This window comes from Salvelinus alpinus, chromosome 15 (genome assembly GCF_045679555.1).
Source record: "Salvelinus alpinus chromosome 15, SLU_Salpinus.1, whole genome shotgun sequence".
Taxonomy (NCBI): Eukaryota; Metazoa; Chordata; class Actinopteri; order Salmoniformes; family Salmonidae; genus Salvelinus; species Salvelinus alpinus.
The window spans coordinates 24917385-24932540 of NC_092100.1; the positions used below are offsets into that span (position 1 = coordinate 24917385).

Sequence of the window (15156 nt, forward strand, 5' to 3'; positions counted from 1 at the left end):
TGAGTTAACTCCTAAACCAACAACAACCACTTCAGCCAAGAGATCCTCTCTGGTCCAAACTGATGCGTAGGACCAACTTCATCCAAAAACTTCTTCCAGTACTGATAATGGGCCAGATTTCCTATTTGAATTAAACTGTGATACAATGTTTCTAGGAATTTCCTAAGTCTGTAGTCTAAAAACCCACTAAGGTGAAATTAAACATATTACGAACACTGAGGAAAATAAGGACGGCCAACTGACATCAGTCCAGGAACAGATCTGGGGACAGCTTGTAAGATTTAAACACCTATGCACCTTTCTGCCCTTTCTCACAGCGCTAGTCTTTCAAAATACACCATCTTAACCCAAAAAGCATACCTCTTAATGTGCAAACTCAGTTTATCTACCACACACTAACTCCTCCCTCCACCCACCACTCAGCCAAAGCTAAGCTCACAGATCTCCAACCTCCTCCAACACACACATCCTCAACCTAAGGGACAGAGTTCATCTCCTCTCAACCACATCCTGTACTACACAGTAGTAACCCAAGCCATGTACTCACATGTAACCTAGCCATGTCCCGGTCCTTCTCACCCACCCAGGCAGTCCATCTCCCTCAGCACCCTGTTGCATACCAAGCCACCCTGCACCAGGTCGTCCCTCTACCTCAGTCCCCTGCTCTGCCACCCTGCCTCGTCAGGTCGTCCCTCTCCCTCAGTCCCCTGCTCTGCCACCCTGCCTCGTCAGGTCGTCCCTCTCCCTCAGTCCCCTGCTCTGCCACCCAGGTAACCTGTACCCTCTGCCATGCCACCCAGCCTCTCTCTCAGCACCCTGCCTGTTCTCAGTAGGTAGTAGGTGCTGGAGGCGCCATATGCCTGGTGCCAGACTCATTAATCCAGGGCATACTACCATTCAAACAGATCTGGTTACATATTATACCCTGTGCAATACACTGGCACACAGAGACACACAAAGTGACTAATCAACAGTGACAGTGTTTGTCTTTTTTACATTATCAGCACATTTCATGTGGTGTGTGTAGTATGATAATGACACCAAAACCAAGATGGCATTACAAATTAAGTCCCTCACTATCTACATGTTTGAATAACAAGTGCACCCTCGCTGCTGTGTGTGTGCGTGTGTGGAGGTATGTTCGTCCTGCTTTGTGCTGTGTGATGACAGGCATGCAGCCCTAGCCATGAGGTAGTGTAGCTAGCCCAGCATTGGGTTACCAGAGAGGGGAGAGGCCAATCCTACTGAGTAATGGAGAGACCTGCTCCTTTCAAAGCAATATCAGCCCCCAGCTTAATCTGCTCCTCTAACTATCAACTCCTTAATCCTCTAACACCCTTAACTATCAACCCATACTTAAACTACCCTCAGATAGAAGACATTCCTACACACTGACTCATTATACCATTATACAGTTTGGGTAACCTAAATTCAAAATATTACATGTAAGGTAGTATCTAAATTATTAACGGGGCACCAGTCCTTTCTTGGACAAAATTGGTCATCTAAGTAGGCCTGACTTGTGAGTTATTTACAATAACTCTATAAGACAAAAATTTGAATAATAGTAATACATTTATAAATGGATGAATATGAAGGTATGAATTCTTTGAGAATCAATTGGAGTTCTTTCCCAAAATAACTAGACAAATACAAGTTCTTTATACAGTCGTGGCCAAAAGTTTTGAGAATGACACAAATATTCATTTTCACAAAGTCTCCTACCTCAGTTTGTATGATGGCAATTTGCATATACTCCAGAATGTTATGAAGAGTGATCAGATGAATTGCAATTAATTGCAAAGTCCCTCTTTGCCATGCAAATGAACTGAATCCCCCAAAAACATTTCCACTGGATTTCAGCCCTGCCACAAAAGGACCAGCTGACATCATGTCAGTGATTCTCTCGTTAACACAGGTGTGAGTGTTGATGAGGACAAGGCTGGAGATCACTCTGTCATGCTGATTGAGTTCAAATAACCGACTGGAAGCTTCAGGAGGGTGGTGCTTGGAATCAATGTTCTTCCTCTGTTAACCATGGTTACCTGCAAGTGCCGTCATCACGTGCCGTCATCATTGCTTTGCACAAAAAGGGCTTCACAGGCAAGGATATTGCTGCCAGTAAGATTGCACCTAAATCAACCATTTATCGGATCATCAAGGACTTCAAGGAGAGCGGTTCAATTGTTGTGAAGAAGGCTTCAGGGTGCCCAAGAAAGTCCAGCAAGCGCCAGGACCGTCTCCTAAAGTTGATTCAGCTGCGCGATCGGGGCACCACCAGTACAGAGCTTGCTCAGGAATGGCAGCAGGCAGGTGTGAGAGCATCTGCACACACAGTGAGGAGGATGAAATCAAATCAAAGTTTATTTGTCACGTGCGCTGAATACAACAGGTGTAGACCTTACAGTGAGACATTACAGTGAAATGCTTAATTACAGGCTCTAACCAATAGTGCAAAAAAAGGTATTAGGTGAACAATAGGTAGGTAAAGACATAAAACAACAGTAAAAAGACAGGAATATACAGTAGTGAGGCTATAAAAGTAGTGAGTTAGTCAGGCTGATTGAGGTAGTATGTACATGAATGTATAGTTAAAGTGACTATGCATATATGATAAACAGAGAGTAGCACCAGCGTAAAGAGGGGTTGGGGGGAGGAACACAATGCAAATAGTCCGGGTAGCCATTTGATTACCTGTTCAGGAGTCTTATGGCTTGTGGGTAAAAACTGTTGAGAAGCCTTTTTGTCCTAGACTTGGCACTCCGGTAGCGCTTGCCATGAGGTAGTAGAGAGAACAGTCTATGACTGGGGTAGCTGGGGTCTTTGACAATTTTTAGGGCCTTCCTCTGACACCGCCTGCTGTAGAGGTCCTGGATGGCAGGCAGCTTAGCCCCAGTGATGTACTGGGCCGTACGCACTACCCTCTGTAGTGCCTTGTGGTCAGAGGCCGAGCAGTTGCCGTTCCAGGCAGTGATGCAACCAGTCAGGATGCTCTCGAACTTGCAGCTGTAGAACCTTTTGAGGATCTCAGGACCCATGCCAAATCTTTTTAGTTTCCTGAGGGGGAATAGGCTTTGTCGTGCCCTCTTCGCGACTGTTTTGGTGTGTTTGGACCATTCTAGTTTGTTGTTGATGTGGACTCTAAGGAACTTGAAGCTCTCAACCTGCTCCACTACAGCCCCGTCGATGAGAATGGGGGCGTGCTTGGTCCTCATTTTCCTGTAGTCCACAATCATCTCCTTAGTCTTGGTTACGTTGAGGGATAAGTTGTTATTCTGGCACCACCCGGCCAGGTCTCTGACTTCCTCCCTACAGACTGTCTCGTCGTTGTCGGTGATCAGGCCTACCACTGTTGTGTCGTCAGCAAATGTAATGATGGTGTTGGAGTCGTGCCTGGCCATGCAGTCATGGGTGAACAGGGAGTACAGGAGGGGACTGAGCACACACCCCTGGGGAGCTCCAGTGTTGAGGATCAGTGTGGCAGATGTGTTGCTACCTACCCTCACCACCTGGGTGCGGCCCGTCAGGAAGTTCAGGATCTAGTTGCAGAGAGAGGTATTTAGTCCGAGGATCCTTAGCTTAGTGATGAGCTTTGAGGGTACTATGGTGTTGAACGCTGAGCTGTAGTCAATGAATATCATTCTCACATAAGTGTTCCTTTTGGCCTGGTGTCAAGAAGGGCAGCAAAGAAGCCACTTCTCTCCAGGAAAAACATCAGGGACAGACTGATATTCTGCACAAGGTACAGGGATTGGACTGCTGAGGACTGGGGTAAAGTCATTTTCTCTGATGAATCCCCTTTCCAATTGTTTGGGGCATCCGGAAAAAAGCTTGTCCGGAGAAGACTAGGTGAGCGCTACCATCAGTCCTGTGTCATGCCAACAGTAAAGCATCCTGAGACTATTCATGTGTGGGGTTGCTTCTCAGCCAAGGGAGTGGGCTCACTCACAATTTTGCCTAAGAACACAGACATGAATAAAGAATGGTACCAACACATCCTCCGAGAGCAACTTCTCCCAACCATCCAGGAACAGTTTGGTGACGAACAATGCCTTTTCCAGCATGATGGAGCACCTTGCCATAAGGCAAAACTGATAACTAAGTGGCTTGGGGAACAAAACATCGATATTTTGGGTCCATGGCCAGGAAACTCTCCAGACCATAATCCCATTGAGAACTTGTGGTCAATCCTCAAGAGGCGGGTGGACAAACAAAACCCCACAAGTTCTGACAAACTCCAAGCATTGATTATGCAAGAAAGGGCTGCCATCAGTCAGGATGTGGTCCAGAAGTTAATTGACAGCATGCCAGGGCAGATTGCAGAGGTCTTGAAAAAGAAGGGTCAACACTGCAAATATTGACTCTTTGCATCAACTTCATGTAATTGTCAATAAAAGCCTTTGATACTTATGAAATGCTTGTAATTATACTTCAGTATTCCATAGTAACATCTGACAAAAATATCTAAAGACACTGAAGCAGCAAACGTTGTGGAAATTAATATTTGTGTCATTCTCAAAACTTTTGGCCACGACTGTACAATCAACAGCTAATAACGCTAATCAAAATATTTACAAACATAATGAGAGGGATCATGAAAAGGTAGGAAATAGAACGAAAGACAAGAAAGAGACCTCAAGATATCTGAATATTAAAGATGTGATTCTCAGTCTGTGAACAAAGTCTGTTGTAGAGGTCGACCGATTAATCGGAATGGCCGATTTCAAGTTTTCATAACAATCGGAAATCGGTAATTTTGGACGGCGATTTAAAAAAAAGTTTTTTTCTTTTTACACCTTTATTTAACTAGGCAAGTCAGTTAAGAACACATTCTTATTTTCAATGACGGCCTAGGAACGGTGGGTTAACTGCCTTGTTCAGGGGCAGAACGACAGATTTTTACCTTGTCAGCTCAGGGATTCAATCTTGCAACCTTACGGTTAACTAGTCCAACGCTCTAACCACCTGCCTCACGAGGAGCCCGCCTGTGACGCGAATGCAGTAAGAAGCCAAGGTAAGTTGCTAGCTAGCATTAAACTTATCTTATAAAAAACAATCAATCAATCATAATCACTAGTTATAACTACACATGGTTGATGATATTACTAGTTTATCTAGCGTGTCCTGCGTTGCATATAATCGACGCGGTGCGCATTCGCGAAAAAGGACTGTCGTTGCTCCAACGTGTACCTAACCATAAACATCAATGCCTTTCTTAAAATCAATACACAGAAGTATATATTTTTAAACCTGCATATTTAGCTAAAAGAAATCCAGGTTAGCAGGCAATATTAACCAGGTGAAATTGTGTCACTTCTCTTGCGTTCATTGCACGCAGAGTTAGGGTATATGCAACAGTTTGGGCCGCCTGGCTCATTGCGAACTAATTTACCAGAATTTTACATAATTATGACATAACATTGAAGGTTGTGCAATGTAACAGGAATATTTAGACTGATGGATGCCACCCGTTAGATAAAATACGGAACGGTTCCGTATTTCACTGAAAGAATAAATGTTTTGTTTTCAAGATGATAGTTTCCGGATTCGACCATATTAATGACCTAAGGCTCGTATTTCTGTGTGTTATTATGTTATAATTAAGTCTATGATTTGATAGAGCAGTCTGACTGAGCGATGGTGGGCACCAGCAGGCTCGTAAGCATTCATTCAAACAGCACTTTTGTGCGTTTTGCCAGCAGCTCTGCTGTTTATGACTTCAAGCCTATCAACTCCCGAGATTAGGCTGGTGTAACCGATGTGAAATGGCTAGCTAGTTAGCGGGGTGCGCGCTAATAGCGTTTCACTCGCTCTGAGACTTGGAGTAGTTGTTCCCCTTGCTCTGCATGGTTAACGCTGCTTCGAGGGTGGCTGTTGTCGATGTGTTCCTGGTTCGAGCCCAGGTAGCGGCGAGGAGAGGGATGGAAGCTATACTGTTACACTGGCAATACTAAAGTGCCTATAAGAACATCCAATAGTCAAAGGTATTTGAAATACAAATCGTATAGAGAAAAATAGTCCTATAATTCCTATAATAACTACAACCTAAAACTTCTTACCTGGGAACATTGAAGACTCATGTTAAAAGGAACCACCAGCTTTCATATGTTCTCATGTTCTGAGCAAGGAACTTAAACGCTAGCTTTCTTACATGGCACATATTGCACTTTTACTTTCTTCTCCAACACTTTGTTTTTGCATTATTTAAACCAAATGTAAATGTTCATTCAGTATTGTTGTAATTGTCATTATTACAAATACATTCTTAAAAATCGGCCGATTAATCAGTATCGTCTTTTTTGGTCCTCCAATAATCGGTATCGGTATCGGCGTTGAAATATCATAATTGGTCGACCTCTAGTCTGTTGTCCTTGGCTCTGGTTAGGCCGCATGGAAGTGAACAAAGGAAAGATGGCGGTGTGTCCTTAGTCCTGAGTTGAGGGGTTCCTTGGTGGTGGTTTCTCGCTACTTTCCTCTGAGTTTGGAAGGTCCCTCGTGGGCTGCTCCTCTGGGTTGTGTCCCTGTTGGCTCTGTCTGCTGGCTCTTCCTTTGAGTTGCAGAGGCTGTGCTCTAAATCATCTTCTCCCTCTTTCCTTGAAGAAGGTTAGCTTAAATGTACTGTTCAGGAGTACACAAGCTCTATAAAGACTGTCTCCTTCTGAGACTGTTTAGTGCATGGGCTCTTCCGCACCAATGTCTGTACTGGATTAAAGGTACTATTTCCTAAAATGTACTTTCACTAAGCTAAATTCACCAGTTCTTGCCATTAAAGGCTAAGGTCCAGGCCCTGTGGTCAGTCTACTGAAGATGGAGGTTCATCTCCCTCCTCGAGAGAGGTCCAACTTGAGAGGTCCAGCAGGATAAGAGAGTGAGGTGGGAGACATCAGAGTCCTTTTGCAGTCCTGTGACGTAACAATGTATCATACCTAGGTGTGAAGGGTCAATTTTATGACCATTTGTCTTAGAGAGCGAGAGAGCTTGGAAGAACTTATAGACAGACAGTAAAAGGATGTTCAACATTGTTTTCTTATATGACATTAAAACAACACGTCGCTACAAATGTTACTGTACAATTCATTGACCAGTCAAGTGGTGCCTATAGTATAGAAAGAAGGACCTCAAAATAAGAGAATCTAAAACAGATGTAGATCTCTTCTACTGTAGTAACATCTACTTCCTACTATTGTCAGGATTTCAGAGAAAAATGGCATTGCTGAGGTCATCATTGTCCACCAAGCCCCTCCTACCTCCAGGTAAAGATTTCCAAAACTGGAGGAGAAAATGTGTCTTGTGAATTACATAACATGTGACCACGCTTGGAGTGAACATCTGGGTTTTGGTCTAGTCAACAAGAAAAAAGAGAGAAGAGAAAGACAAAAAAAACATGCAGACAACTAAGAAACATACAATATTTATAGCTGTAGTGTATGTGACCTGAAAACAATCCCAAGCAACAGTATCATCCAAATCCAAACAAGCATGGCCCTTTGTGAGTTTGTTTCTTTCTGGCTGTGCATGCATACAAGTTGTCTATTCAGGTCTATTCAGAGCCTATGGCAGCAAATATTTACAAATATTGTACTAAGGAGAAAAAGAACAATCTGCTACACTCTCATTGAATAGCAGTATTCCCCGTCATAACAAATACCTCAATACCTAAGTGACACTCTAGTAGAGTAAAAGTTTTAAACATCATTCCACATAGCAGTGGAACTGTTCAGTAGTATGTACAGTGTGAATGGGTGAATGGGAGAATGAGAAGTGTGAAACCGAGGATGATGGGAGATTCCTGCAGCAGCTGCTCCCTCCAGACTGGAGCAGCGTAGCAGTGTGTAAAACATAACACTGATGCCCTTCATGGCACACGGCCAGCACTCCCTCAGGTTGAGAACTAGATTAATGAGCAACCTTCTCTCTCTCCTTCTGATTGGGGTAGGGCCATAGGGCAATCATGCCTCCACATTCCTCAAGGAGCCTGGTTGGTCGATATCGGTATTTCAGCATGTGGTTTCTTGTTCTGGGTGCATGTGTGAGTGGCTGACACAACTAAAAAGCATGATCTGTCTGACAACTACTGATGTAGGATCTTAATTTCAGCCAGTTTGCTTCAAAAGGAAAATAATCCTGCAGCAAAAGGAAATGGAAATTATTATGTGGATTATTATTAATGGATATTTCTTGCAGGTGTTGATACATTTTTCATTAGGGCAAAGCAAGTCTGGCATTTTAAAGTGAAAACTACAAACTTTAGAATACTTTTTATACCTTGAATACACTACAAGTTTGCATTTCCAGCTGTGCAGGAAAATTCTAAGCAACAAATGAGTGATCAAATTAAGATCCTACATCTGTAACCGAACTGCTTCCTCCAAAGACACGTACTGTATGAGCGACAACGGAACACCTGTGATCTCAAGAACTACAGATTCCCATGTGTGACGTTGTTGGAGTGAACCTTGACCCTTACTGTCTCTGGAATGTCCTGTCCTTGTCTCGTTCGTATATAGAGTAAATTAGTGTGAGAGAGTTCTGTGGATAAGCATGACAGAGAAAAGTTATGTTTCTCACCTTTGCTGGGTTTCCCAACATGCACCTTGACTGGCAGCTCCTTGCATGAGAGAGATGGCATGTGAGGCATGGATTCTGGGACAATTCCCTCGTTCCCTCGCCCTGCCCCGACCTCTCGGTGCAGTGTCTGTGAAACATGGGTCAAAGGTCATGCCAAGTAGGTTAATATCATGGTTAGAGGGTTAGGGTTACTAAACCTTCAGCACCTTGACTGTCATTCAGACTGCCCTACTGTCATATAATCATCTCCCTCGTGTATTATGCCTTAAAGAGGTAAGAGACAGGATCACACTCACAGACTTTTGGAAATCACTGACTTTATTTGAAAATTACCTCTGATGACATCCTATGGGGTCATTTTCTTAGGACACTATATTTTTCAATACAAAACATAGAAAATCATTGTCATCACATACAGTGCCTTCTGAAAGTATTTATACCCTTTGACTTTTTCCACATTTGTTGTGTTACAGCCTGAATTAAAATGTATTACATTTAGATTTTTTGTCACTGGCCTACACACAATACCCTATACTGTCAAAGTGGAATTATGTTTTTTTAATGTTTTCAAATTAATTTAAAAAAGACAGGCTGAAATGTCATGAGTCAGTAAGTATTCAACATTCGTTATGGCAAGTAAAAATGTGCTAAACAATTTACATAATAAGTTGCAGGGACTTACTCGGTGTGTAATAATAGTGTTTATGTCACGGCCGTCAACAGAAGTGGACCAAGGTGCAGCGTGGTGAGCGTACATGTTCTTTTTATTAGAAAATACGCCGACCAAAACAATAAACACTACAAAACAAACCGTGAAGCTAAAGGCTATGTGCCATAAACAAAGTCAACTTCCCACAAAGACAGGTGGGAAAAAGGGTTACCTAAGTATGGTTCTCAATCAGAGACAACGATAGACAGCTGTCCCTGATTGAGAACCCTACCCGGCCAAAACGTAGAAATACAAATAATAGAACATAGAATTCCCACCCCAACTCACACCCTGACCAAACCAAAATAGAGACATAAAAAGGATCTCTAAGGTCAGGGCGTGACATTTTAACATCATTATTAAACGACTACTTTATCTCTGCACCCCAGAAATACAATTATCTGTAATTCCAAGGAACAGTCCAAGGAACAGTCTGTAGATCTCAGACATAGAATTGTTATGAGGAATACAGTGCCTTCAGAAAGTATTCACACCCCTTTACTTTTTCCACATAATTTTGTTGTGTTACATCCTGAATTTAAAATGTATTAAATTGAGATTGTGTGTCACTGATCTACACACAATACCCCATAATGTCAAAGTGGAATTTTGCTTGTAGAACATTTTAGAAATAAATAAAAAAATTAAAAGAGAATGTCTTGAGTCAGTAAGTATTCAACCCCTTTGCTATGGCAAGCCTAAATAAGTTCAGGAGTAAAAATGTGCTTACCAAGTCACATAATACAGTGCATTCAGAAAGTATTCAGACCCCTTGACTTTTTCCACATTTTGTTACGTTACAGCTTTCTTCAAAAATGTATGAAATCGTTTTTTCCCCTCATCAATGTACACACAATACCGCATAATGACAAAGCAAAAACAGGTTTTTAGAAATGTTTGCAAATGTATTAAAAATTCCATTTGCAATAAATATTTAGACCCTTTACTCAGTACTTTCTTGAAGCACCTTTGGCAGCGATTACAGCCTCGAGTCTTCTTGGGTATGACGCTACATGCTTGGCACACCTATATTTAGGGAGTTTCTCCCATTATTCTCTGCAGATCCTCTCAAGCTCTGTCAGGTTGAATGGGGAGAGTCCCTGCACAGTTATTTTCAGGTCTCTCCGGAGATGTTCGATCGGGTTCAAGTCCGGGCACTGGCTGGACCACTCAAGGAAATTCAGAGACTTGTCCAAAAGCCACTCCTGCATTGTCTTGACTGTGTGCTTAGGGTCGATGTACTGCTGGAAGGTAAACCTTTGCCCCAGTCTGAGGTCCTGAGTGCTCTGGAGCAGGTTTTCATCAAGGATCTCTCTGTACTTTGCTCCGTTCATCTTCCCTCGATCCTGACTAGTCTCCCAGTCCCTGCCGCTGAAAAACATCTCCACAGCATGATGCTGCCATCACCATGCTTCAATGTAAGGTTTCTTCCAGACGTGACGCTTGGTATTCAGGCCAAAGAGTTCAATCTTGTTTTCAAGGATGATCAATCGAAACAGGATGCTCATAGCAAAGGGTCTGAATACTTATGTAAATAAGGCATTTCTGTTTTTATAACCTTTTTTTGCTTTGTAATTATGGGGTATCGTCTGTAGATAGATGCCGATTTTTTTTATATACATAAAATGTGGAACAAGCGAATACTTTCCGAATGCACTTTACAGGTACTTCAGAGTGCAAACGACCTTAAACTGGGAGGGCGAAGATTTACGTTCCAACAGGACAATGACCCCAAGCATACAGCCAACGCAACACTAGAATGGCTTCAGAACAAGAATGTGAAAGTCCTTGAGTGGCCCAGCCAAATCCCATACTTGAATCCTGTTGAAAATCAGTGGAAAGACTTGAAGATTGCTGTTCACCGCCACTCCCCATCTAACTTCACAGAGCTTGATAAAAATCTGCAAGGAAAAATTGGAGAAAAACCCCAAATCCAGATGTGCAAAACTTATACAGACACACCCAAGACTCAAAGCTGTAATCACCGCCAAAGGTGCTTCTACAAAGTATTGACTCAGGGTTGTGAATACTTACAGTACAAGTAAAAAGTTTGGAAACACCTACTCATTCAAGTGTTTTTCTTTACTTTTACTATTTTCTACATAGTAGAATAATAGTGAAGACATCAAAACTATGAAATAACACATATGGAATCATGTAGTAACCAAAAAAGTGTTAAACAAATCTAAATATATTTTAGATTTTAGATTCTTCAAACTAGCCACCCTTTGCCTTGATGACAGCTTTGTACACTCTTGGAATTCTCTCAACTAGCTGAGGAATAAGGAATAACTTTATTCATGAGGAATAACTTTCCAACAGTCTTGAAGGAGTTCCCACATACAGTGGGCCAAAAAAGTATTTAGTCAGCCACCAATTGTGCAAGTTCTCCCACTTAAAAAGATGAGAGAGGCCTGTAATTTTCATCATAGGTACACTTCAACTAACAGAGAAAAAAATTCCAGAAAATCACATTGTAGGATTTTTTATGAATTTATTTGCAAATTATGGTGGAAAATAAGTATTTGGTCACCTACAAACAAGCAAGATTTCTGGCTCTCACATACCTGTAACTTCTTATTTAAGAGGCTCCTCTGTCCTCCACTTGTTACCTGTATTAATGGCACCTGTTTGAACTTGTTATCAGTATAAAAGACACCTGTCCACAACCTCAAACAGTCACACTCCAAACTCCACTATGGCCAAGACCAAAGAGCTGTCAAAGGACACCAGAAACAAAATTGTAGACCTGCACCAGGCTGGGAAGACTGAATCTGCAATAGGTAAGCAGCTTGGTTTGAAGAAATCAACTGTGGGAGCAATTATTAGGAAATGGAAGACATACAAGACCACTGATAATCTCCCTCGATCTGGGGCTCCACGCAAGATCTCACCCCGTGGGGTCAAAATGATCACAAGAACGGTGAGCAAAAATCCCAGAACCACACGGGGGGACCTAGTGAATGACCTGCAGAGAGCTGGGACCAAAGTAACAAAGCCTACCATCAGTAACACACTACGCCGCCAGGGACTCAAATCCTGCAGTGCCAGACGTGTCCCCCTGCTTAAGCCAGTACATGTCCAGGCCCGTCTGAAGTTTGCTAGAGAGCATTTGGATGATCCAGAAGAAGATTGGGAGAATGTCATATGGTCAGATGAAACCAAAATATAACATTTTGGTAAAAACTCAACTCGTCGTGTTTGGAGGACAAAGAATGCTGAGTTGCATCCAAAGACCACCATACCTACTGTGAAGCATGGGGGTGGAAACATCATGCTTTGGGGCTGTTTTTCTGCAAAGGGACCAGGACGACTGATCCGTGTAAAGGAAAGAATGACTGGGGCCATGTATCGTGAGATTTTGAGTGAAAACCTCCTTCCATCAGCAAAGGCATTGAAGATGAAACGTGGCTGGGTCTTTCAGCATGACAATGATCCCAAACACACCGCCCGGGTAACGAAGGAGTGGCTTCGTAAGAAGCATTTCAAGGTCCTGGAGTGGCCTAGCCAGTCTCCAGACCTCAAACACCATAGAAAATCTTTGGAGGGAGTTGAAAGTCCGTGTTGCCCAGCAACAGCCCCAAAACATCACTGCTCTAGAGGAGATCTGCATGGAGGAATGGGCCAAAATACCAGCAACAGTGTGTGAAAACCTTGTGAAGACTTACAGAAAACGTTTGACCTCTGTAATTGCCAACAAAGGGTATATAACAAAGTAGTGAGATAAACTTTTGTTATTGACCAAATACTTATTTTCCACCATAATTTGCAAATAAATTCATTAAAAATACTACAATGTGATTTTCTGTATTTTCTTTTCTCATTTTGTCTGTCATAGTTGAAGTGTACCTATGATGAAAATTACAGGCCTCTCTCATCTTTTTAAGTGGGAGAACTTGCACAATTGGTGGCTGACTAAATACTTTTTTTCCCCCACTGTATGCTGAGTGCTTGATGGCTGCTTTTCCTTCACTATAAAGTCCAACTCATCCCTAACAATCTCAATTGGGTTGAGGTCGGATGATTGTGGAGGTCAGGTCATCTGATGCAGCACTCCATCACTCTTCTTCTATGGTCAAATAGCCCTTACACAGCCTTGAGGTGTGTTTTAAGCGCAAACCAGATGGGATGGCGTATCGCTGCTGAATGCTGTGGTAGCCATGTTGGTTAAGTGTGCCTTGAATTCTAAATAAATCACAGACAGTGTCACCAGCAAAGCACCCCCACGTCATCACACCTCGACAGAAAATTTCCGTATTGACTGACCTTTATGTCTTGAAGCAATGATGGACTGTTGTTTCTCTTTGCTTATTTGAGCTGTTCTTGCCATAATATGGACTTGGTCTTTTACCAAACAGGGCTGTCTTCTGTATACCACCCTTACCTTGTCACAACACAACTGATTGGCTCAAACGCATTAGGAAGGAAAGACATTCCACAAATACATTTTTAACAAGGAACACCTGTTCATTGAAATGCATTCCAGGTGACTACCTCATGAAGCTGGTTGACAGAATGCCAACAGTGTGCATAGCTGTCATCAAGGCAATGGGTGGCTACTTTGAAGAATCTTAAATGTAAAAAATATTTTGATATGAGTAACACTTTTTTGGTAACTACATGATTCCAAATGTGTTATTCAATAGTTTTGATGTCTTCACTATTATTCTACAATGTAGAAAATAGTAAAAAATAAAGAAAAACCATTGAATGAGTAGGTGTGTCCAAACTTTTGACTGGTACTGTATGTCAATGAGATATTTGCCAAACTTTCCAAAACAAGAATTTTCACTTTGTCATTATAGGGTATTGTGTGTAGTTGGGTGAGAAATAAAATATAATTAATCATTTTTGAATTCAGGCTCTAACACATAATGTGGAATGAATAAAGGGATATGAATACCTTCTGAAAGCACTGTAAGTTTGTGGCAAATCCAATACCACTCTCCAAATTTTCAAGCATAGTGGTGGCTTCATCATGTTATGGGTATGCTTATAATCGTTAGGTACTGGGGAGTTTTTCAGGACAAAACATTATCGGAATGGAATGGCCGAGATCAGTTTTGACTTAAATCTGCTTGAAAATCTACAGTTGAAGTCGGAAGTTTACATACACCTTAGCCAAATACATTTAAACTCAGTTTTTCACAATTCCTGACATTTAATCCTTGGAAAGGATTCCCTGTCTTAGGTCAGTCAGGATCACCACTTTATTTTAAGAATGTGAAATGTCAGAATAATAGTAGAGAGAATGATTTATTTCAGCTTTTATTTCTTTCATCACATTCCCAGTGGGTCAGAAGTTCACATACACTCAATTAGTATTTGGTAGCATTGCCTTTAAATTGTTTGTCTTGGGTCAAACGTTTCAGGTAGCCTTCCACAAGCGTCTCACAATAAGTTGGGTGAATTTTGGCCAATTCCTCCTGACAGAGCTAGTGTAACTGTGTCGGGTTTGTAGGCCTCCTTGCTCACACATGCTTTTTCTGTTCTGCCCACAAATTTTCTATAGGCTTGAGGTCGGGCTTTGTGCTGGCCACTTTATTAACAAGTGCATCGGTGATGTTGTACCCACAGCGTCTATTAAAACATTCCTCAACCAGAAACCGTGGATTGATGGCAGCATTCGCGCAAAACTGAAAGCACAAACCACTGCTTTTAACTTCTCTAGGGTAGGGGGCAGCATTCGGAATTCTGGATGAAATGCATGCCCAAATTAAACTGCCTGCTTCTCGGGCCCAGAAGATATGATATGCATATAACTGGTAGATTTGGATAGCAAACACTCTAAAGTTTCCAAAACTGTTAAAATGGGTCTCGACCCCGCCCTGTGCAACTGGGTCCTGGACTTCCTGACGGGCCGCCCCCAGGTGGTGAGG

At 42.2% G+C, this 15156-nt stretch overlaps 1 protein-coding gene across 1 annotated transcript in view; it reads right to left on the reverse strand.

The window, feature by feature from the left end:
* The window catches only part of LOC139539763 (zinc finger CCHC domain-containing protein 14-like), a 42822-nt gene that overhangs the window by 21413 nt on the left and 6253 nt on the right, over nucleotides 1-15156 (reverse strand). Inside the window, exon 2 of the mRNA XM_071343038.1 lies at nucleotides 8569-8695. Coding sequence (XP_071199139.1) covers nucleotides 8569-8695 — 127 coding nt within the window. The remainder of the gene's footprint in view (nucleotides 1-8568; nucleotides 8696-15156) is intronic.